The sequence below is a fragment of the Pichia membranifaciens genome (genome assembly GCF_001661235.1).
Source record: "Pichia membranifaciens NRRL Y-2026 unplaced genomic scaffold PICMEscaffold_3, whole genome shotgun sequence".
Taxonomy (NCBI): Eukaryota; Fungi; Ascomycota; class Pichiomycetes; order Pichiales; family Pichiaceae; genus Pichia; species Pichia membranifaciens.
The window spans coordinates 907955-930179 of record NW_017566984.1 but is presented as its reverse complement, the minus strand read 5'-3'; the positions used below and the strand labels follow the sequence as shown (position 1 = coordinate 930179).

General features: G+C 45.0%; 11 protein-coding genes across 11 annotated transcripts; 2 read left to right on the top strand and 9 right to left on the bottom strand.

Moving 5' to 3' along the window:
- Nucleotides 1–385: 385 nt before the first annotated feature.
- On the bottom strand, nucleotides 386–5467 carry PICMEDRAFT_58905 (hypothetical protein; the record flags this gene model as incomplete). Its single annotated transcript, XM_019163327.1, has 3 exons — nucleotides 386–2466; nucleotides 2578–4038; nucleotides 4093–5467. 3 exons carry the CDS (start codon nucleotides 5465–5467, stop codon nucleotides 386–388), a joined length of 4917 nt encoding a protein of 1638 aa, XP_019017760.1.
- Nucleotides 5468–5608: 141 nt separating this feature from the next.
- Nucleotides 5609–6366, bottom strand: PICMEDRAFT_133368 (hypothetical protein). Its single transcript, XM_019160046.1, has one exon. It carries the CDS (start codon nucleotides 6138–6140, stop codon nucleotides 5751–5753), a length of 390 nt encoding a protein of 129 aa, XP_019017759.1. The 5' UTR covers nucleotides 6141–6366; the 3' UTR covers nucleotides 5609–5750.
- On the bottom strand, nucleotides 6367–7541 carry PICMEDRAFT_68071 (hypothetical protein; the record flags this gene model as incomplete). The annotated part of the gene is made up of 2 exons (XM_019163503.1): nucleotides 7416–7541; nucleotides 6367–7130 (listed from the first exon to the last, which is right to left on the bottom strand). The coding sequence occupies exons 1-2, from the start codon at nucleotides 7417–7419 to the stop codon at nucleotides 6367–6369; spliced, it is 768 nt and encodes a 255-aa protein (XP_019017758.1). The 5' UTR covers nucleotides 7420–7541.
- Nucleotides 7542–8305: 764 nt separating this feature from the next.
- On the bottom strand, nucleotides 8306–9943 carry PICMEDRAFT_58903 (hypothetical protein; the record flags this gene model as incomplete). Its single annotated transcript, XM_019163326.1, has 1 exon — nucleotides 8306–9943. The coding sequence occupies one exon, from the start codon at nucleotides 9941–9943 to the stop codon at nucleotides 8306–8308; it is 1638 nt and encodes a 545-aa protein (XP_019017757.1).
- A 1297-nt stretch (nucleotides 9944–11240) lies between these two features.
- Nucleotides 11241–11918, top strand: PICMEDRAFT_11628 (hypothetical protein; the record flags this gene model as incomplete). The annotated part of the gene is made up of 2 exons (XM_019159816.1): nucleotides 11241–11300; nucleotides 11559–11918. The coding sequence occupies 2 exons, from the start codon at nucleotides 11241–11243 to the stop codon at nucleotides 11916–11918; spliced, it is 420 nt and encodes a 139-aa protein (XP_019017756.1).
- Nucleotides 11727–12357, top strand: PICMEDRAFT_133271 (hypothetical protein). The gene is made up of 2 exons (XM_019160044.1): nucleotides 11727–11824; nucleotides 11937–12357. The coding sequence occupies exon 2, from the start codon at nucleotides 12035–12037 to the stop codon at nucleotides 12293–12295; it is 261 nt and encodes an 86-aa protein (XP_019017755.1). The 5' UTR covers nucleotides 11727–11824; nucleotides 11937–12034; the 3' UTR covers nucleotides 12296–12357.
- A 62-nt stretch (nucleotides 12358–12419) lies between these two features.
- On the bottom strand, nucleotides 12420–13214 carry PICMEDRAFT_72696 (hypothetical protein; the record flags this gene model as incomplete). Its single annotated transcript, XM_019164275.1, has 1 exon — nucleotides 12420–13214. One exon carries the CDS (start codon nucleotides 13212–13214, stop codon nucleotides 12420–12422), a length of 795 nt encoding a protein of 264 aa, XP_019017754.1.
- A 432-nt stretch (nucleotides 13215–13646) lies between these two features.
- Nucleotides 13647–14835, bottom strand: PICMEDRAFT_16482 (hypothetical protein). The gene has a single exon (XM_019161227.1). The coding sequence runs from the start codon at nucleotides 14343–14345 to the stop codon at nucleotides 14052–14054; it is 294 nt and encodes a 97-aa protein (XP_019017753.1). The 5' UTR covers nucleotides 14346–14835; the 3' UTR covers nucleotides 13647–14051.
- PICMEDRAFT_68066 (hypothetical protein) lies at nucleotides 13921–17056 on the bottom strand. Its single transcript, XM_019163502.1, has 3 exons — nucleotides 14845–17056; nucleotides 14066–14347; nucleotides 13921–13991 (listed from the first exon to the last, which is right to left on the bottom strand). Exons 1-2 carry the CDS (start codon nucleotides 17050–17052, stop codon nucleotides 14342–14344), a joined length of 2214 nt encoding a protein of 737 aa, XP_019017752.1. The 5' UTR covers nucleotides 17053–17056; the 3' UTR covers nucleotides 13921–13991; nucleotides 14066–14341.
- A 100-nt stretch (nucleotides 17057–17156) lies between these two features.
- PICMEDRAFT_16480 (hypothetical protein) lies at nucleotides 17157–19847 on the bottom strand. Its single transcript, XM_019161226.1, has one exon. It carries the CDS (start codon nucleotides 19783–19785, stop codon nucleotides 17254–17256), a length of 2532 nt encoding a protein of 843 aa, XP_019017751.1. The 5' UTR covers nucleotides 19786–19847; the 3' UTR covers nucleotides 17157–17253.
- Nucleotides 19848–20105: 258 nt separating this feature from the next.
- PICMEDRAFT_72692 (hypothetical protein) lies at nucleotides 20106–22208 on the bottom strand (the record flags this gene model as incomplete). Its single annotated transcript, XM_019164274.1, has 1 exon — nucleotides 20106–22208. One exon carries the CDS (start codon nucleotides 22206–22208, stop codon nucleotides 20106–20108), a length of 2103 nt encoding a protein of 700 aa, XP_019017750.1.
- Nucleotides 22209–22225: the final 17 nt, after the last annotated feature.

The window sequence follows — 22225 nt, the reverse complement described above, 5'->3', positions numbered from 1 at the left end:
CTCAAAAGTTTACTTTTAAGAATAATAGTGGAAATAAGGAAAGGAAGCGTTTGATAACATACTACTCCATTACAACTTTGAATAGTAAGTCTGCGTACCTCACCAGCCGAAGTGAGATATGTGTGCTCTGCCAGGCATCTTTGCTCACCGAGACTAACTAGCTGTCTCACAACAAATATTCCCGTTTTCGGAAATACATAAACACTACACATCATTTGCTTTGCAAGCAACACTTCGGTTGCCAATTTGGGATCGGTGAGCTTCGCCTGAAAATCGCTAAAGAAAATATTTTTTCAAAATTATAAAATTTAGTTTATAGATGTCTCTTACATTTTTTACATAGTTCTGTGGAATAAAATGTCAGCTCACTCAGCATGAAGATAACTCAGTGTTTTGCATCGTAAGCTTCTTTTGCTAAACGAGAAAGTTCTTCAAATTCTCCAGTATCTTGACACATGGATTTAAACTGAGAGTCTTTCTTTGTTATTAGCTTGTATGGATGATCGTATTCTTTGACATTACCGTGGTCCAACACCAAAATCTTGTCATAGTCAATAATCGTCTTCAAACGATGGGCAATTGTTAAAATTGTACTTGTAGAAAACTCTTCTCTAATGGTTGTTTGAATCTTTGAATCAGTTTCGTAATCAATAGAAGCTGTGGCTTCATCCAAAAGTAAAATTTTTGGATGCTTCAATAATGATCTAGCTAAACAGATAAGTTGTCTCTCACCCTGTGATAGATTTCCACCATTTTCAGTGACTTCTGCCTCAAGGTCAAGGAACTTGTTTAAATTTTCCTGATTGTCTTTATTTTGCTTATGCAATGCTTCCAAAGATTCTCCATTTTCGAGCAGAGAACTTAGCCTATTGAATTCATCCTTTGAAATCAATCCCACACGTCTCATGGATTCGAAAATGTCAATATCTCTACTTTCATTGAACATATCCAAATTGGATCTTAACGTTCCTGTGAATAGAGTCGGTTCTTGGGGAATAATGGCCAAACCTTTTCTCAAAGCCTTCAAACCAATCTTACCAATATCAACACCATCAATAATAATGGAACCCTTATCTGGTTCAATGAATCTGAAGAAACTAGTAATAATAGTGGACTTTCCGGCACCAGTCCTACCAACCACACCAACTTTTTCACCCGGTGTGACATGGAAAGATATTCCTTTAATGACGAGAGGAAGGTCTTCAGCATATCTTAAAGCCAATCCTTTGACGTCAATTTCACCATGTTCCGGCCAAGAAGGAGGCGGATCGTTTTCAGTCTCTCTCGCACTTTCTTCTTTGACATCATTGATATACTCTTGAACTCTTTCAACTGCATTGATGTTAATCTCAACATCAGCATAGCAACGTAGCAACCATAAGGCGCTCATTGCAAAAGATGCAGCAAAAGATAAAGAAATACCAGCCAAACCAGCATCAATATGCTTTGCATAAATGACAGACAAGGCAGAAGAAACAGCAACAACTAATGAACCGACAACATTAGCCCTGAAAGACATCCATCTGTTGTTGACCCAAACAAAGAAAAATGGTCTATTATTGGTATCAATATTCTGCATATTTTGGACCATAAATCTTCTTTCATCACCAAAAGCTCTAATTGTTGTGACACCAGTCAAAGTTTCAGTGAAATGTTGGTTGATTGGGGATCTTGTAATGGATTCAAAACGTTTTAACTCCCTTGATAGAGTTAGGTACAAAACACCAACATAAGCAAAACAGAGAGAAACAATGACACCAAAAACAAGAAATAGGGGAGTAATCACAGTTATCAAAACGACCGTAGTAATACATCCCAAAAACGATATAACAAGTGCTTCAGCATAAGGTGCCAACTCTTGATCAATACCTTCGATATCCTTCGAAAATCTATTCATGATACGACCAATTGGTGTTGAGTCAAAAAATCTAACTTGAGCTCCCAAAACTTTGTCTAACAAAATGTGGAACATTCTGCTGGCAACACCTAAACCACCAAAGAAAACAACAAGAGTTCTGAGAGCACCAAACAAGGAGTAAATAAGACCAATCAATGAATAGATGGCAAGATAGTACATGGTTGAATGAATTGCAGTTAGTTCTGCGACGTCAAAATTGTTATACTTAGTCTTTAATATAGGCTTGTGCCATTCAATAGACTTGAGTGCACCGGCCAGATTATTCCAAGCAAGTCTAGAAGTAGAGTAAACTCTTGAAGGAACGTTTGAGATAAATGCCGCATCGATGGAAAATCTGTCATTTTCAGCCATTGACCAGTTTCTTAACCAATACGATTGGTAGATATTTGTCAACTGGGTGGCCAAGAAAAAACATGCAAGTGCAGACCAAATATACTTATTACCAAACAAATGGATGTATGTCGAATACACGTCCCATGAAACAAAACCTTCAGATTTAGTTTCCTCTTGAATCAATTTACCAGAAGAGTCAATCTTGGTATTATCATCTGTAGCATCTGCATCCAATTGATCAGCATTGTGATCCGAAGCAATTGCAGCAATAGTGGAATTCAACAAGTGAGCGTGATTTGCAACAGTCTCTGCACTATCGGTAGCACCTAAACCTGTCAAATCGGCGGAAGAGGTAGTACGGGATTGCATGACACTAGCTGTAGTTTCATCATCGAATGCATTAGCTTTGAGTAATTCGTCAATGGTACCTTGTAATCTCACTCTACCATTGTCCATAATAACAGCAAACGCAGCTTCTTTGATGGTGAGAGGGATATTATGAGAAACCAAAATACAAGTACGACCTTTCATCAAGTCACCAGTGATACATTCTTCATAAATGTGAACAGCAGTGTGAGAATCGACAGCTGACAAGCAGTCATCCAACAAAACGTAAGCTGCATTGGAATATAAGGATCTTGCAAGAGATACACGTTGCTTTTGACCACCCGATAAAGTGATACCCTTTTCACCGATTTCAGTGTTGTCACCAGCTGCTAAAATTTCAAAGTCACGCTTCAAACCACAAGCTTCAATAGCTGCCTTATAACGTTTTTCATCATATGGTGTGGCAAACAGAATGTTCTCTTTGATGGTTCCGTTGAGTAACCAAGCGGTTTGCGAACAGTAAGCCACTGATTCGGTTAAACCAGTTTCGGAATCGACAATAAGGTCCTCTCTTGGACTTGCACCTGGAAGGAAAACCTTACCTTCAAGTAAAGACATTTCACCCAGCAATGCTAGTAATAATGAAGTTTTACCAGCGCCAGTGGGGCCAAAGACAACATTTAACTTATTTTTCTTGAAGGAAATGTTCAAATCTCTCAACTTGAAATCATTTGAGCCTCCATGAGACCATGAGAAGGTGGCATTTTGAAAACCAACTTCTGGCGAGTTTGCATCTCTTTCGGAAACAAGCTGATCATACTTTGTTGTTTCAGGTTCTTCCAAAAATTCCTCAACTCTGTCCAAAGAAACTTTAGATTGTACAACAAAGGAAAGCATATCGGCAAACTGGTCTAGAGGAGTTTGTAACAAGTTGAAAAGCGATAGAGAGGTGAAAGCGATCGGAGTAGTCAAAGCCTTACCTTCGACAATGGTGTAGCAATAGAAGGCGACCAAACAGACTACTGTCGGAGTGACGTACCAGACGAAGGATGCCAAAATCCAAACAACGCAACGTTTCCATAAGATACTTAGTTCTTCTTTTCTGACACTCAAAATTTGTTCTGCAAACTTGGATTCCCAGGCAAAGTACTTGATAATTCTGATATTTTGGAAAGTCTCGTTCAACTTTTGGATTCTTTTATCGGTGACTGCAAGCATTTCCTTTTGGTAGTCACCCAACAAAAGACTTAATTTATAGTTAAGGGGCATCATGAGGATGATGGTCGAGGCACCAGCTAGTGCTGCCCAGCCCAACAAAGAGTATAGGATTGTAATAGCGATAATCGTCATGACAAAGGAATTGACAAAGTAATACAAGTAGGCGCAAATTTCCGAGACTTTGAAGGCATCGACTGCAATCAAGTTGATGATAGAGCCCAACTCACGAGTCTCCTTCTTCTCTGAAGCGTCTTCTGAATTTGCAGAAGGATCTAAATCAGAGCTGGAGCTTCCACTTGTCAAAGCAGGGGAGGTTGTTGCATCTGTATCTTCTTCATTTTCCTTCCCTTCTGTAAAGCTAGAAACCCTTCTCTTCAAGGCCTTTGAGTAAACTTCGCCAATGATGATTGCTCTCATTCTGGTACAAATTCTTCTTCCCAAGAACAAACTACGACCTGAAAGTGCCGCAGTGATAGGGGAACTGAAGACCATCAAGATGACAAACAACCATGCAAGACTGGTTGACTCCGTTTCTGGCGATTCCACGTACTCAAGGATTTTCTTTAAGAGCATTGAAGGAAAGAACATCAGGACAGCTTCGAGCGAGGTAATGACGGATTGGTAGAAGAAAAGTCTGCGGAACTGATAGAACAAGTTGACAGAGAACCTCCTGTGCCATTTCACTCTGTGGAATTTCAAGATGGTTGGGTAGGCATTATCTTCTAATTTCAAACTCCAGATATCTTCGAGTTTAGGAAGGACCTTCTGAGCACTGGTGATCATCGGCCCGACCCACGAGAAACTGATGATGCTAAAGAAGCTGGACTGGGACTCATCGGAAGGCGTCAAACCTTCCGAGAGGTAGACCGTGACGGGTCTGTCGGAGAAATGGTCATTGGCTTGGATAAGGAATAATAAGGAGACGGAGATGAATTCGACAATGTAGAATTTCTCCGCAAGAGTGCTAAGCGTGTGATGCAACAGGGCCGACCGGAAGAGAAAGAACGAATCGGAGAGGTAGAAGCACACCAGGTTGAAGGTGTGGTACCATAGGTTTGGGTACTGCAGCGGAAGCCCGGTCGAAGAATTGACGAGCCTGACAGTGGTCAAAAGCAGCAGGTAGGCCCAGAAGCCGAGTCTGACGAGCGGCACAGCGGCGGAGTCCCACTCGGCGGCCAAGTCGTCGACGAAGAAGGGCGCAGTGGAGAGGGCCGTCTGGAAGAGGAGAATGAGCTCCTGGAGGACCAGCAGCGTTCTCTCGAGGTGGGACCGGAATACGACCTTTGTGGTGACCTTAGGGTGTCCGTCCGAGTTTAACGTCAAGTACTTGATGTCGAAGTGTCTGTCAATGATATTAGCTACGGTGGAGGACCGACTCTCGGTGGCGTCGCCGCTGGTGTCGCCGCTGCCACCGTTGTGGTCGTCGTAGTTGGCAGCACCCGTGGCTGCCCGGCCCGCTTCGGCACGGCCGGACTCATCTGCATCGAGCTTCAGCGCCAGCGGCGCCGAGCTCCTGGACAGTACGCTGTGCTGCACAAGGTAGTATAGAAGGAACAAGGCCGACACGGCGACCAACGTCGTCGGGACAGCCTTCTCCAATACGTCATGCCTCGAACAGCGTGTGAAGTCGTCTACTAGCCAGAAGTGACTGCACGTGTGGTTCAGCGTCATTGCGTGTGTGAGATGTGCTCTTTTGCTTCAGGCCCAAACCGCTGAGCACGTCCATCAGGCCAGCACGGAGGGGAGAGGAAAGGGCCCAAATATAAGCACGGAAAATTTGCAGCGCTGTGGCTGCAGCTTCACCAATCAACTCCCTAGTGCCCGCCGCTGCCCCGGCGCCAGATGCGCAAGCCTCGCAGCTGGCGGCCGGACTTGGTTTACGACCACGGGGGGCTTGAGTGGTGCCGGTGCCGATGGCAACAGACTACACGGCTGGCGTCTGCAGCGATGACTCTTACGCTTTGCGACAGGCACCAGCCCTGCCCAAGATATCCCGGCCAGTAGCCGGGCAGATATAGGCAGAGACAGACAGGCGCAGGAAGGACGCCAGAACAGAACAATGGCGGACGCCTGCTATCGCAAATTGGCGGACGCGGATCCGGAGGAGGTCCGTGAGGATGCCCCGTAAGCCTCGGGGGGAGGCCTTGGGGGGACGGCTCTGGGCAGAAAGCAGGGCAGAAAGGGACGCTGGCAGGGACGCAGCGGTAAGAGAAGGCAAGAGAAGGCAGCACGAGGGGCAGAAGAAGCGAAGGAGCCGAGAAGATGGGGGAGACAGAGGAGTTGCAGCGAACGGGAGCCGGGGATAACAGGCGGGGTGCGGGTCGGGCGTTGGCAATGACGCCATGCTGCGGTGAGGCACTAGAGGTAGAGTAGATGATAAAGGCAACTCAGAAGAGGAAAAGAGCCGTAGAGTGCGCAACGGTGGTGCCCGTCGAGGTGACTAATTCATGCAAGGCTGAGTGAATAGGGGTTGTTGAGTTTGAAATTTTTTTATTTTTGATTATTAGTTTGTTTATAAAAAAAACATAGGTATAGATATGCTCCTTGAAATATACACAATTACATCACCGTTAGTCGTCGTTCTTGTCCTTAGAACCTCTCAACAAACCGGTTCTTCTGGCAGCAATCAAACCGGCCTTTTGACCAGAAACAGCGCCTCTGGAGATGGTCGAAGCCTTACCAATATGTTGATGGTTACCACCACCGTGAGGGTGATCGACTGGGTTCATGGCAACACCTCTGGTCTTAGGCCACGAGTTTCTCTTGACCTTGTATTTGTGGAATGCTCTACCGGCCTTCAACAAAGGCTTGTCGATTCTACCACCGCCGGCGACGACACCAATGACACCTCTGGCGTCGGAAGAAATGATCTTCTTGGCACCAGATGGCAACTTGACTCTGGTCTTGTTCTCGTCTGGGTTGTGTCCGATGATGATGACGTAGTTACCGGAGGTTCTGCCCAAAGCACCTCTGTCACCGACCTTCTCTTCGACGTTGGAGACGATGGTACCTTCTGGCAAGGAGCCCAATGGCAAGACGTTACCGATGTTAAGAGAGGCACTCTTACCACAGTAGATGAATTGGCCGGTGTAGACACCTTCGTTGGCAATGAAGGTTTCTTCTCTTAACTTGAATCTGTATGGGTCTCTGAAGGAAACTCTGGCCAATGGAGCACCTCTACCTGGGTCGTGGATGATCTGCTTCACGACACCTCTGATGTAACCGTGTCTTTCGGCGTAGTCCAAGGTTCTGAGCTTGGCTGCTCCCTTTCTCAATCTGGTGTGAGCAGTGAAGATGGAACCTGCACCCTTTCTTTGGTTTCTGATAACTCTACCTGTGCAATGAAAATTAAAGAAAAGAGGAAAACAATGTTAGTTGTCTGCTACTGAAAGCGGTGTGGATGGGGGGGTCCCTGCTTGAACGACTTCTGTGAATTTCTGACGTGTGTAAAGTCCTCTTTGTCCCACTTCGTACTTTCTTTTTAAGCCTATCTCATTTCTTGGCTTCCAACCACTGTCGCCTATCTTGAGATAGTACTCGGTCGTGTTTTGGATCTCTCTGGTGCGTTCTGACTTCGTTCAAACTGGACGACTCCTCTTGATGGTACCATTATACATACCCATTTCGACTAGTTACAGTTTCTTAGCAAGCAAACGAAACAGAAGCCTGTAAAACCCCATACTCTCGTCCGTTTCGGTCCGTAGATCCATTATTTCACTTGTGAACAACCATATCGGTCCCCACGACACCCGCTCCACACTGTGTGTGCACCAGCTGCTGCGCACTGTGTGACAGACTGTGGGAGACAGCGAGACGAGGACGAAGGCAGGAAGGGTAACGGGCGGATGAAAATTTGCGCGCGCCAGCGGAGGAAGTACTGAGCACAAAGTGTGTGGTGCGAGGGGGCCATTTTTTTCGCAGTCACGCAGGATGAAGTAGAGGGGCCCTTAGGAAACCGATGTATAACTACGATGAAGTAGAGACTACGAGATGGAGAGATCACAAAGCGTCTATAGTCATATACAGAACTGGTACCTAGAAAGTGCTAGCTGTAATTTAACTTAGCGTGCACACTTCACCCGACAGGACGATTGCTGCCATCATCTCTCCGGCAGCTGGTACCGATTGTGGGAGAGGAGGGATACAAGAAGAGCACGAGTCAAAGTATCTGCTGTAGATTAGTGACACTCAGAAGTTGTTCATTACGCTGAATATGTCTGGCTCCATGAGGGATCGCAAGGGACAATAGAACCTGAAAAGCGGTATCAGCGTGATGGGGAACAATGCGCATCCAGAACGATCAGCTTTTTTTCGTTTTCAAGGATGCTGACGGATAACGGATAACGGGTAACGGTTAGACGAGCACGGACTCGGGGAAGGGGAGGCGGATTGAGAAAGCAAATTGCTTTGATATTTGTTTATTGTGCGTTTAATATATATTATAAAGAGTAATAGTATAATATAATGATTATTATCAAGAGGCTGCGTAGCAGGGTGGACAGCTGAGAACTACTGGGCTACGGGTTCGGATACAGCGACCTCGATTTCCACGTCGTCGTCGTCGTCCTCTGCCTCCTCCACAACGGTTTCAACTATCTCGCTGGCTGCCTCTTCTACTTGAGAGGGTTCGCCTTCGATCTCGATATCAACTGATTGGGAGTCGCCTAGTTTTCCTCCATCCTCAGCTTCCGCCTCGGCCTGGTCTTGGTCTTGGTCTTGGTCCTGGTCTTGACCTTCTACAGCCTCGTTGTCATTATCGTTATCGTTACTGGTGGTGGCGGCGGTGGCAGAAGTAGCCGTGGTGCTGCCTTCGTCGTTGGAGTTAATGGCGACGGTCACGTTCAACTTCTTGCCGTTCCAATCTTTGCCATTGAACGACTCGATGGCTTGCTTTTGGTTTTCTTCGTTATCGAATCTGACAAAGGCTATACCCTTATTCTGGATCTGCACGCCGTTGGCCTTTAGCATCTTGTAGACATCGTTAGGCAAGGTTTTGCGAGGAACCTTGACCCATTGGGGGCTCAGCTCCTTCATGAAGTCACGTAGGTCATCTACAGTGACATTTCTATCCAAGTTCCCGACGAAGATTGTTGTTGTGGAAGGGACACCTTTCTCCAACTTCCTCTGCTTCTCCTCCTTTGACCGAGGGTAGTGAGGATTGAATCCACGCAACTGCTGTTGTTGCTGCTGTTGCTGTAGAGTGTGTTGCTGTTGCTGCTGTTGTTGCGACTGCTGCTGCGACTGTGGTTGGGGCTGTCCATTGAGTGGGATGGGGGTTGGATAGAATGGCTTGATGTTTCTGTTGTTCAAGTTAGGGAAGAAAGCGGCAGCTTGTGGGTTAGGCTTGAAGTAAGAAGGAGAGTTGCCATTGGCACTTTGTATGGACTGAGGAGGTGGGGGTGGAGCAGCGTAGAAGCTTCCGTTTGCAGGAGGAGGAGGAGGAGGGTAGTAGAAGTTTGGAGGGGCGCCACCGTTTCTAAGGTTGAAATGCGGGTTGTAGTTGTTTGGCATTCCGTAGAAGCCCTTTTTGAAGTTGCCTGGGAACTGATTCTGGTTGTTGTTGTTCAGGTTTCTGAACCTGTTTTTGTTCTGGGGCAAGGCGTACTTGGCGTAGATTTCTCTGCCGGATATCGATTTGCCGACGATGGAGTCAATTGCGTTTTTGGCGTCCTCTGCGTTTGTGTAGGTGATGAAGCCGTAGCCCTTTGATTGGAGGACTATTTTGTTGAGAGACCTGTTGAAGAAGTTCTTCCTTGGGATCTCGACAGACACCACCTCGAACTCAGGGGTCAAGTTTCTGACGTCGTTCTCGGTGACCTCGTAGGGGAGGTTGCCGACGAATATTCTGTCGGGGATGATGTCCTGTCTCTCCTCGGTGTACTCGTCGTTGTCCGGGCTGTCGTCCGGGCTGTCGTCCGCGTGGTCATTGCCGTTGGAGTCTTCGCCGGCTTCTTCTTGTGCAGCTGGGGCAGCTGCCGCAGCGTCCTGCTTCGACCTCTGCTTCAAGTCTTCGGTCGCCGTCTCGGAGGCTGCGCCCGAGTCTGCTGCTGCCTCGGCGGCGTCTGCTGCCGCCAGAGCGGCGGATGCAGCGGCGGAGGCGTCGGCGACGTCCTCCCTGTTCGGTGTGCTGTTGATATCTACAGTCATGTGGACGGTGGTTTGCTGTATTGCAGTGGTGGACGGTTCGTTTTGTTGCCGCAGGGGCGGGAAAAGCTGGACTGGAAATCTTTTAGAGATTCTAGGGACTTTTTAGGGTTGCGCTTGCAAGGGCAACTTCTATGTATAGGTGTGTGTGGGAGTATGTGACAGATCTAGGTGTGCGGGAGTGGGGCACGGGCCTGCGTCGGGACGGAATGCGGTTCGACGGCGGGAGAGGGGTTCGGCCTGTAGCTGTAGCTGTAGCTTCGCTGTTTGGAGGCAACGGTTCCGGGGGCTGTTGCACTGCACAGGGGTCGGCAAGACGGGCGACTTTGGCACCACCACACCCAGATACCAGGCAGAAACAACGACAGAACACGCAGCCGCCGACGCAATGGCGAACCAGAGCACAGCACACCACAGCACCACAGCACACCAGCACAGCACCGCACCCAACGACGTCCTGTGTCTTGCTACACGTCGCCAGAGGCCACAGACTCCACCGTGCAACGACGCCGCCTGCACAGCACCCTGCCTGCACCACCTGGCTGGACCGACGATCCGAGATAAAGAGCCCCCGCCCGCACGCGAAAATTACCTCAGTCACCCATTCGTCGCTGTGGAGGCGCCGGCCCCCGGTGGCTGGCGGCGCAGCGCCGGCCAACAGCGCAGGACGCTGCGTGTTCTGTCTGGGTTGCCAGACCACCCGCGGGCGGCGCCTGGTTCTGTAGCCGTCGCCAGCCCAGTCTGCTGCGGGCCGAGTGGGTCCGATACCCCGTGGCCTGCCGGCCCCACGTCCACCTGCGCCTGGCGGGCCCGAGCCCCCGGGCCGGGAGATAACGTCGCGGAAGCGGGCGGAACGGGCGGGCGGCTGCGAAAGCTGGGGCAAGCCGCCGACCAATGCAGAGGCAGGAACAGCGTGGCCGGCGGCGGAGCGCGGAAAAGAGCGGGGAGGACGATCGACGCGCCTATCGACGGAATCGACGCGTCGATGGGCCTGGGCCGCACGGTTGCAGGCGGCCGCGCGCGCTGGCCAATGGGAGGCGCGGAAAAGACTCTTATGGGGGGTCGATAGCAGCGCAGTGGCCGGCCGTCGCGGCGGGGCAGCATTACCACTACAGGCGCACCCATTTGGCACGCTGGCGAGGACGCATTCTGCGGCACAGGCGCTCTCAGCGAGAGACAAACTGGTCTCTATATGGCCTGCACTGGGTTTGCTGCTGAGCCTGTGTGCTGGAGGTGGAGGGGCCTGTGTGCAAGACCACCAGCCATCCGTCCACACACACACACACACACACACCACACAATGTCCTTGGTTACCGATCTGATTAACGCTGTCCTTCCAGTCACCGCCCACGCTGAAGAAGTACGTCCGCCCTGCACGCGGTGGGGGAGACCGGGGCCACGGCCACGGGCAAGAGGCTCGCCGGCGGCGTGTGCAGGACAGCACTGCTGTGCTGTATCACACCGGAACTCCGGCGAAAGAAGCAGAGAAAAGGCCCTCCAACTGGCCGAGAAGCCCCCCGGACCGCACTGCTGCCCCTCAAACCGCGTCCCCCGTGCCCTCCCACCAGCAACACCGCTTTCCGCCTCCATCCGAACCAGATACTAACACCTTCCACAGCCAGTCGAAGAAGTTCCAGAAACCGTCGAGGCCGACGCCGAAGAAGGAGAAGCCTCCGAAGACGGCGACGCCGACGAAGACGACGAAGACGAAGACGAAGACGACGACGACGAAGACGACGACGACGACGAAGAAGCAGAAGACCAATACGACGCCCTCAAGGGCGAGTGCGCAGAACTCCCTTCCGTCAAGCCCTTCGTCCACCACTACGAGGAGTGTGTCGAGAGAGTCACCAAGGAACAAGAAGAACCAGGCTACGAGGGAAAGCACTACAAGGAGGACTGTGTCGAGGAGTTCTTCCACTTACAACACGCTCTCACCGCCTGTGCTGCTCCTAAATTATTCTCCAAGTTGAACTAGACCCAGCCCGCTGTCTTTCGCTGAAAAAAGCACACCCCACCAGTAATAGAAAGTTTCAAGCAGAAGTCTCCGACCCTCGATTGCTCATTAATCAACAACTTAACGATCATAAAATCATGTTAATGAAACCATTCCACCATCTCCCCCTTCTTTATTCTCCATACCTCATCCATTATAAAGAATTTTACCCAAAAAATCTCAAGGGATCCTATGTATATCTATACAGTGTTTACTCTATCAACTTAGAGACTTATAGTTTTCTCTTCCTTCCTTTTTTTATTTATTATTTCAATTCTATTTATTACAACCATAACTCCTCTCATATTTGCATAAAGTTTGGTGTTATCATCATCATCATCTCACCCACAGAAACGTAAAAAAGAGATCCAAAACAAGATTACGTAACCGCACTGCTTGCGCCGTAACCTATTTTGTTGTTAGTCGGTAAATTAGTTTTTTATATCTATGTTATCATAAACAGCTTAATAAAGTAAACTACATTTATTTGGCAGAAGATGCAGCAGCAGCGGCAGCAGCAGCCTTAGCTCTTTGAGAAATCTTGGCTTGTGCCTTAGCACCCATAATACCACCACCCCAGTGTCTCTTGGAGTCGTCGTACTTCTCAATGTAGTTGGCGTTGATGGTGGAAACCAACTTGGCCAAAGCAGATTCATCTTCAGACTTGACGTCAACAAGAGCTGCAACAGTAGCGGTCTTTTGGTGGACTAAAGTACCCAATCTAGCCTTACCCTTGACAATGGCGTATGGAACACCCATCTTGTGGCACAAAGCTGGCAAGAAAAGAACTAACTCAATTGGATCAACATCGTTGGCAATCAAAACTAGCTTAGCCTTCTTGTTTTCGATCAAACCAACAACGTGGTTCAAACCGTACTTGACAACGTATGGCTTGTCGGAAACATCTTCCTTCTTCTTACCGTCAGCAATAGCGGCAGCTTCCTTGGTTAATCTTTCCTTCTTTTCAGCAGAGGTTTCTGGTCTGTACTTGTTCAATAACTTGAATGCTTCAGCTGCAGTGTTCTTGTCTAAGGTGTTGGAGAATTGTGCAATAGCTGGAGGAACCTTCAATCTCAAAGATAAAATCTTCTTTTGTCTTTGGAATCTAACATATTCTGGCCATTTGACGAATCTGGATAAGTTTCTCTTTGGTTGGATAGCTTGACCTAAACCAAAGTTCTTTGGAGTAGATTCAAATAATGGGTTCTTTGCAGATGCAGACTTGCTGGTCTTGGATGTTAATGGTGCTGGAGCAACCTTCTTACCTTTTGGAGCCATCTTTGAAGAATGTGTTGATTAGCAAAATTCTATTCCAAGGGCTCTTTCAATCAGCTTAACCTACAAATCATTATACTGCTATAATCCAAAAAATTAAATCATGCTAATATTTTTCACCGTGTTCCTCACCCTCTCACCCTCTCACCCTTACTCTCTCCACCCTCACCACCTCCAACTTGATATTTTTTCCCCCTGCGGCAAGGTTTGCTAGCACCCCGCACACCTCTTTTATTAGCAAGGGCTAAATTTACAGTCACGTGCACACATTGAGGGCTTACTCTATTTTCGGAATCGGTTCAACTCCGAGCTCTTCCTGTTCTCGAAACAATAGTTAATTATCAAAAGAAACTGTTAGTATCATCATCATCTTCGTAATCATGACTGAATAAATGTAAACAACCTCAATCGGCTCTGTTCTATCAACTACTCACCATCTTTTTATCAAATCCTTCCATTCCATCTTTGAGCGTCTTGATCATCTCATCATGCTATAATTTTTCCATTGCTGTTAGTATCATTGTCTCTAAATTGTCAGTAAAATGAGAACCATCCCAGATTAGACACTTACGATCTTCTTCAGTGGCTTGAATTTTTTCATCAATTGCCTTTCCTCTTGGTCAATTTTCTCCATCTGCATTTTGATGTCGTTGCTGACATTGGAATCCTTCTTGGTGCAATCCTGTATCGTTTTTTTTAAAGCTTCATTGGTTTCTTGCAAAGCCTTTTGTTTTTCTTTTAATTGATCATCGGTTAACTCGTTTTTCAATTGTGTAATTCCTGCAATTGATAAATTTTTGTTAGTATTCATGGATCTACGTAGTAATTCAAAGTGGAAACTCAATTGCTCTTACTCTTTTTGTGCTCAGCGGAGTCATTTTCATATTCTCCAAGCTCTTGTTTTAATGCTCCCAATGTTTCAAAGTCAATCGGCTTGACATTTTCATCACATTTGAGTTCGGAATAACAATAAAAGCTTAACTTTCCGTATCGTTTTACAATCAACTTTTGTTCCTCAACCATATCATCTAGAAGTTTTGTCATCATGGTTTTGTTGACCTTGTTATGTAAATTGAGGATAAGATCTGTTACACCATATGGTCTATATTCTTTCTTCATATACTCCAAGATCATTTCTCTCGCTTTTACAAAAAAGTGTGCATTTTTGCTGCTTGGTTAGTATTTGTGCTCAATAGATAGATGAACCATTATTATTGGGCTAATTACATACCTTGCTCAGCATCAACTTTCTCAACTTGTTTTTTCTTTGATGACATTTAGGTTCTGGCTGTGTAAAACTCAGGTAAGGTGTCCCTAACTCGCTAGGTGGAATAAAACAAAGAAAGGTGCTGTCTTGTAAATATATAAAGAGTCAGTTATATGAAAAAATAAAAGGCTCAGCTATCTAAAGTTTTTCGTGAAACTAGATGATTTCTCGAGGCATTTTCATCATCAAAATAACCAACGAAGTCCAACCCAAGAAATGACGAGTTCTTTGCCCGCTACCAGTTTCTTCATTATACTGTTCCCATGCGTATCCTGTTCTGAAATACTCCTCGTGAACATTCTTCACGACATTTTCTCTTAATGCAACATACGCTTCGTTTGCTGCCTTCTTCACAGAATCGTCAACATTTTTTTGACTTCCGTAATGGTACAAAGCTTCTAGTGTCAAATAGTTGATATTAATCCAAACATGACCTCTCCAGTAATCTTCTCCTTTATGGAATTTGGAGTCTTTTTTTGATAAAGATCTTACACCAAATTCACTCCACAATCTATTAGGGTCTCTGATACTTTCAATGATTGCATCTAATTTTTCTGTATCACTGACTGGAATGAGTTTGTGAATAAATGGCATAATGGACACGTACCCTTCATGACATTCAAAAGTATCCTCATCATCATCATCCACAGTGACATCACAATAACTATGCACATCTTCTGACCAATGAACTTGCCCGATGTTAGCAACTATATCATCCAAACGTTGTTTGTACAACTTGGCATCGTCCTGCTTTTCCAACAACTGAGCGATTTTGTACATGGATCTGGTCATCACTCCCATCCAGGATATCAAGTCAACGTTAAGCTCACCGATATCAGCCTCACAACGAGGATAATCATCTATCCCACTTGGCAAACAAAGATCTTGCGTTCTTCCCTTCCAGTTATAGACTTCATCATTGTTTACATAATGCCTTTCAAACTCTTTTGTGTTTCCTTTTTGTGTCTTTCTGAACCATTCATAGTGAGTCTGGAGTTTGGAATAGATATTTTGTGCATAGTTGATCATTAACTCAGGTTTCTGTTTATGCAAGTCTCCTAACGATTCTCTTAAATTTTCTACTTTGAAAAGACTATCATGATTAACAGCATTAACTTGCTGTTCTAAGTGGAGCTTTTTAGCAGAATCTAATAGCTCACTGAAAATTAGCATCAATGTTGGAGGGTTCGCAATATTCGGATTTTGAACTGTGAATTCAGCAGGAACCTTCGATCTGGCTTCATCACCCAATATTTGTTCTCTCGCAATCCAACCTTTGTCATCTATTAAGGAAAACCAACTCTTAACTATATCCAATGTTAGATCAGAATCATACTCAAGAATGGGTAACAAGTGGAACCCTTCGTCCCAATAAAAACCTCTCGGGAAAAATGGCCTACTAGGAACGCATGTGAATAATTCGTAGTCACCTTCACTCGAACCTTTCAAGTCAGCATGCGAAAATTTAACATCATCAAGGACAGCATTTCTATCTACTTGCTGATCTCCGTGCTCATATATTATACCACCCATTAATTGAGATAAAATTTCCTTGGCAAAATCAATGTATTCATTGGTGTTGAATGGAGCGTTCAACTGAAATTGTTTGGTAAACTTTTCATCAAATCTAGCCAATGCAATTTCAAACATCTCCTTAATATTTGCATGGGTAATCTTGTTCTCTGATACGTCAGAGTTGTAAATAACATCGTACTCAAAATCTCCAACAAATGTTTTTTGGATAAGGTGCATATTTCCGAAAAACTGATTTGGATTTCTCAATTGAAATAGTTCAAAAGGAGAAAACATTTCAGGCCTTTTTCCCTTTTCTTCTAATTCAGCAACATTGAACCTGATCAAGGCCCAAAAAATCTCACTTGCCTTCCAAACATTTTCGAATGGAACATTTAAAGACATGTAGTGGGTGAATGCAGGGTCGAAAGAATCATCATCAACAATGGTAAAGCTTTCGGGGTGTCTATTCTTCTCGTCATCAACAATCTTTATGCTAAACTTTCCGCCTAATTTCTCCATGTTTCCATCCAAGACGATATCTCCACTAACTAAATTGTTTGAATTTTGATGAAAATCATTTCTAAGGCCGATTTCTCCGTCATCCTGAAGACCGGCGTAGAAAACCACTGAATTAACAGAATCCGGCCTTGCAGCTTTGCCTTTAATTCTCAACGCCCAATTCAACCCATCATCAGTTTTAACAAACTCTGTAGTCAGATTGAGCCTTGAGTCGTCATCATAGATTGACTCAACTCCACCATATCTAGGGTCGTATTTAGTCCATCCAAATTTTTGGATGTTATGATTCTGTTCACACGAGTGCTTTGATAACAAAGGTGCGTTGAAAGTATCAGCTGGAAACCACAATAAACCAGTTAGTATCGAATTAGGAATACGTGGGCGTATTCCTACATAAAGATTGGATCTATATGGACCCCAATTGAGGGAAAGCCGATTTGTTTTTTCATAAGCAGCTGATATTGTCTCAATGTCTTCAATGGTTTGTGCAGTAACTAACCCAATGAGTAAGACGAAAAAAAGCCAAATATTAGCCAACATCGTTACACCAAGATGTGTCTCTGACATCTCCGTCTATGAAGAACCATCCTTGATTTAAACAACCGAAAGTCCGTCTTAGACACGTTTTTCAAGAACATCAGAGACAGGATTACGTAAACTCAATATGCAAAAATGCTCTGTTAATGCTATTATTGTACAAAGTTGAATATCTTAATGTTATACACAGAAGCCCAGATACAATCAGAAACCTGTTCTTCTTCTTTTACGTTTATTTCCCTTTGATTGGGATTGACTGAATCCACCACTTGAAACTTGTGAAGATTTCTGGCTCATTTGGGAGTATTGCTGTGAGTTTGAGACCGAGGTTGGAACAGTGCCTGAAGTTGAATTCGGGGGGTTTTTTTTTGCACCCATTTTCTGGCTACTATTTGGCTTCTCATGTACCCTGGATTGTGAAACTGAAATTTGAGGAGCTTGAGAAGTAGATATTGCTGGCACATGGGGCAGATTTCTGGCGATGGGATCTCTATTAGAATAAGAAACTTCCTCATCACCTAGATCCATGATTCCCGCCACATTAGCATCATCATCAAAAGAGTCTAACATACCTTTATAATCGTCGGGTAGCTCAGATGTTGATTCTTTCAACCGGTTGTTTATATCCGCTTGGTTTAAGGTTCCCCCATTTTTTTTCAGTTCAATTAGACCCAAAAGTAAGTATAGCGTTAAATCTGAAGTGAGATTTTTATACTTTTTGCTAGTCAAAGATTGGAAGAAATTAATGACTTCATTTCCTTTCTTTTCAATATTTTTTTCTGGAAAGTCCACAGATGACAGCCTATCAGTTAACCAAGCGGATTGATTGAAACTGAAACTAAAATCTATCTCGTCACAATTACTAGTCAGATGTTTAACAATTTTGAAAATGTTTTTAACATTTCTTGGTATGTGTATATGGTCCATCAACTGAAATAGTGATCGGTGAGAAATGCTTTCCTCGTCAAGAAAACGTTTCAATACTTGATAAATTTCTTTTGTAACTTCGGTAGATAGTGATGATTCTTTTTCGTTGAATTTATAGTAATTCGATAGCTTATTGTATAGTGCTGCTGATGCATGCTGTTCCATCGGAAGACGTGAACCATGCTTCATGAGTACCTCAAAATTAGTCAAACTTTTTTCTCTTTGCGGTTGCAGTCCATACTTTTGCTGATCATCGTAAAAGCTTGTATAGTTCAAAAGATTGAATGAGGCTTCACCATTCTTGAATTTCTGAAGTACAAGATGCAAGCAGCTATGTGTATCGAATTGATAGAAACTAGAAGAAATCGAGGGCTCTTTTAAGTTTGTAAGAATCAGGTAAGGGTTATCAACAATTTTGAACTCAACAGTATTGAACTCGATGACAAAGTTCAAGACTGAAGATTTGGAAGAAATAATACACATCTCAGCTGATGAATTTTTGGGTCTCTTCAAAAGGCTAATATACATCGAAGTGTCCAAATCACTAAAATAATGTTTCCAGGATATTTTTCTTGAAAAACCTTTAGAAGTGTCGATGACTATGATTTCTTTTGTAGTTAACATGTACAAAAGGCAGTCATTTCTGTGACTTTGCTTTATGTCTAAAATTTTGGACCAAATTCCTGCGCAAACTCGGCAAAAAAACTTCTCCTTGTACCCATTACCATCTGGAAGTTCAACAAAAGTATACTCGAATAGCTGTGTCCTAGAAAACAAAATCAATCTTTTTGAATCAATCCACATTGATTTCTTAAAGTTTGAAAGCTCGACAGGGTCATAAAATGACCCATACATTAGTTCGACTTGAACAAAATTGATGGTCTCCAAACTGTTCGATTTGAAGACAATGAATTTTCCCATGCAGTCCACAATACACAACATAAGTGAAGCTGTCAAAACAAGCATACTTGAATGCGCAAATGAGGCCCATTTTGGGCCTTGTTTGAACTCAAACACCTTTGTCAACGCCAACGATGTGTTGGAAATAGTGCATTTCAAAATATAGATACTATCAGATGTTCTGACTAAGAGTAGTGTACATGGGTGATTTTGAGCTTCAACGCTGTAGCTTTCAATCCCTAATATCCGAGATTTGAGCGTCAGAGATCTGACCCAAATAAATTTGGGTGACTTGAGTCCTTTTGATCTAGAATTACTGATGAAAATTCCTTCCTCTCCGTCATCGACAAGCCTCTTATCCATGTCACTAAATCGAATTTGTTCAGTATCTTCCTGCAAACTTGAGTGTCGTATTTTTGGTTTCATTAGATTCCAGCCAATCCACTTTGGATCAATCCTTCCAAATGCTAGAATAGTATCGTCGGTACCGGCATTTATAATTGAGAAAACTTGATTGTCTATTTTAAAAAACTGACAGAGAGTCCCAAGGGTCGGATCGTTTAGCTGGGAGTTCAAAGCCAAACTCTGGTTTAGGTTGTCTATACTAGGCAATGGTCCCTGTAAACTTTTATGCGCTATCCATCTTGAATTCCTTTTAATAAGCTTGCTGTCTAAGGTCTCATCAGTTTTGGTCTTTGCAAGAATCTTTTGGGTGGTCTTTGGATTTTTGGGGCTCCATATTTTCCTCTGACTTGAATTAACTACTGCCAATCTTCTCGGTATCTCAGAATGTGTGGCCAGAAAATCTAAAGAAATTGTTCCACCGTTATCACTTGAAAATTTTGCATTACCCACAGTTGCTGACCCAAAAGTTTCGGATATTCCTATATTTGGTGCATGTGGAAGCATCAGAATTTGTTTTTAACATTTACCCTGCGTTAACAGAGAGGAGATTATTGCCTGTAGAAACTATTGTACCCTTGCTTTATATTCTGCCCTTCAATTCCAAACATGAAAATATCTGAAATGATTGAAAAATCGTTTAAGACCGTTCAACGCGGAGTAATTTTCGCTACAGGTTTTCTGTTCTAGCATTCATTTATTGTGATAATAGGACTAAGCAATGCTCGGATCTACATGAAATTCTATTCTGCATATTTGCATTGGGTTGTTGTACAAAAAACAAAGTTACCAGAGGTAAGCGTGAAAACTTATAAAGCCAGATTTGCCTATTTGGAAGCATCATCAAAAGATTCGAAACGTAGGTCCCAGTTGATTTTCGGCCCTAATTTTGGTAAAACCTCTGCGACACTCTGGACATCCTTATCACCTCTGCCAGAAACTGTGATGACGATGTTCTTGTCCTTTGGCATTTTTCTGGCAGCTTCGACAGCACCGTAAACGGCGTGGGAAGATTCTAGGGCAGGGATAATACCTTCGTACTGAGACAACAATCTGAAACCTTCTAAGGCTTGTTCGTCAGTAACTGCAATGAACTGGACCCTGCCATTATCCTTCCATGAAGCCAACTCAGGGCCAACACCAGGATAGTCTAAGCCTGCAGAGACCGAGTGGGTATCATGCACCTGACCATCCTCGGATTGTAAAACATAAGTCTTCACACCATGGAAAACACCAGGTTCACCAACGGTCAAGGTTGCAGAATGGTAATTTGAGTGAATACCACTACCACCAGCTTCACAACCCAAAAGCTTGACAGATGCATCATTTTCGAAAGGAGAGAATGTACCTGTTGAGTTGGAACCACCACCAACACATGCGACAATCAGATCAGGAAGCTTACCATTGTTTTTCTTTTTGAACTGCTCTTTGATTTCTTGGCCAATGACAGATTGGAAAGTTCTAACGAGGGTTGGGTATGGATGTGGACCGATTGCAGATCCAACAACGTAGTAGGTTGACTTCAAGTTGGTAACCCAGGATCTGAAAGCCTCGGAGGTGGCGTCTCTCAAAGTTTTGGTACCGTTTTGAACAGCAATGACGTTTGCGCCTAGGATTCTCATTCTGAAGACGTTCAATGCCTGTCTTCTAACATCCTCAGCACCCATGTAGACGGTACAGGTCATACCGAATTTGGCACAAGCAGTAGCAGTGGCAACACCGTGTTGACCAGCACCTGTTTCGGCAATGATATTTTTCTTACCTAACCTCTTGGCAATCAACACTTGCGCCAATGCGTTGTTGATTTTATGCGAGCCTGTGTGGTTCAGATCTTCTCTCTTTAACCAGATCTTGGCACCTCCGGCGTACTCGGTCAACCGTTCAGCCTCGTGCAAGGAAGAAGGTCTTCCAATGTAGTCGTAGAGAGAATGGAACTCGTCCCAAAAGGACGGGTCTGCAATAGCATCTTCGAATGCGTCTTCTAGTTCTCTCAAACAAGCGTGCAATGCTTCAGGAACGTACTGACCACCGTAGTCACCAAAATTAGGGTTGTGTATATGCTTTTCAGCAAAATCAGGCTTATCGACGACCTCTGGTTGCTGGCTCAGAGTGCTTTCTGAGGTGACATTTTTGCCCTCACCATGTAAAATGGATTCGACGAAAGCCTTTGCGGTTGCACCTCTTTTGCCAGCTGGGGCTGCATCAATCAAGTTGAGCAACTTCGAGCCAATAACCACACCGTCAGAGTTCTCACTGACAGAGAGGTAGTGCTCTCTGGTTGAGACACCGAAACCGACGGCTAGTGGGGTGTGGCCTGTGAATTTTCTCACATGGTTGCACAACGGACCGACAGAGGACGTGACAGAGACGCCGGCACCGGTGGTACCCATACGAGAAACAACATAGATGAAGGAGTCTGCGATTTCTCCCAAAAGTTTGAGTCTGTCGTCAGTTGTCGAAGGAGCAACCAATGGGACGTAGGATAAGCCCTCTGAGGAACAGATGTTTCTGAATTTCACTGCTTCCTCTGGAGGCAAGTCGACCACAATGAAGCCGTTTGCACCTGCCTCCTTGGCAGCCTTGATGAGTTCTTCTTCGCCGTACTTGAGGATCGGGTTGTAGTAGCCCATGAGGATGATCGGGGTGCTGACGCCGGACGCTCTGGCCTGCTTGACCACGTCCAGACACTTCTGGACCGTGCAGCCGTTCTCGATGGCCTTTGTGTTGGCGGCTTGGATGGTAGGCCCGTCTGCAATCGGGTCTGAGAAGGGGATGCCCAACTCGATCACGTCGGCACCTCCCTGCTGTAGGCCCTGTAGGACTTCGACAGTGTCCTTTTCGGTGGGGAAAAATGCCGTCACAAAGGTGACCAATGCATTACGGCCCTCGTTTTTCGCCTTGATGAACGCCTCTCTTAATTCTGCAGACATCTATGTAGCTTCAGCGG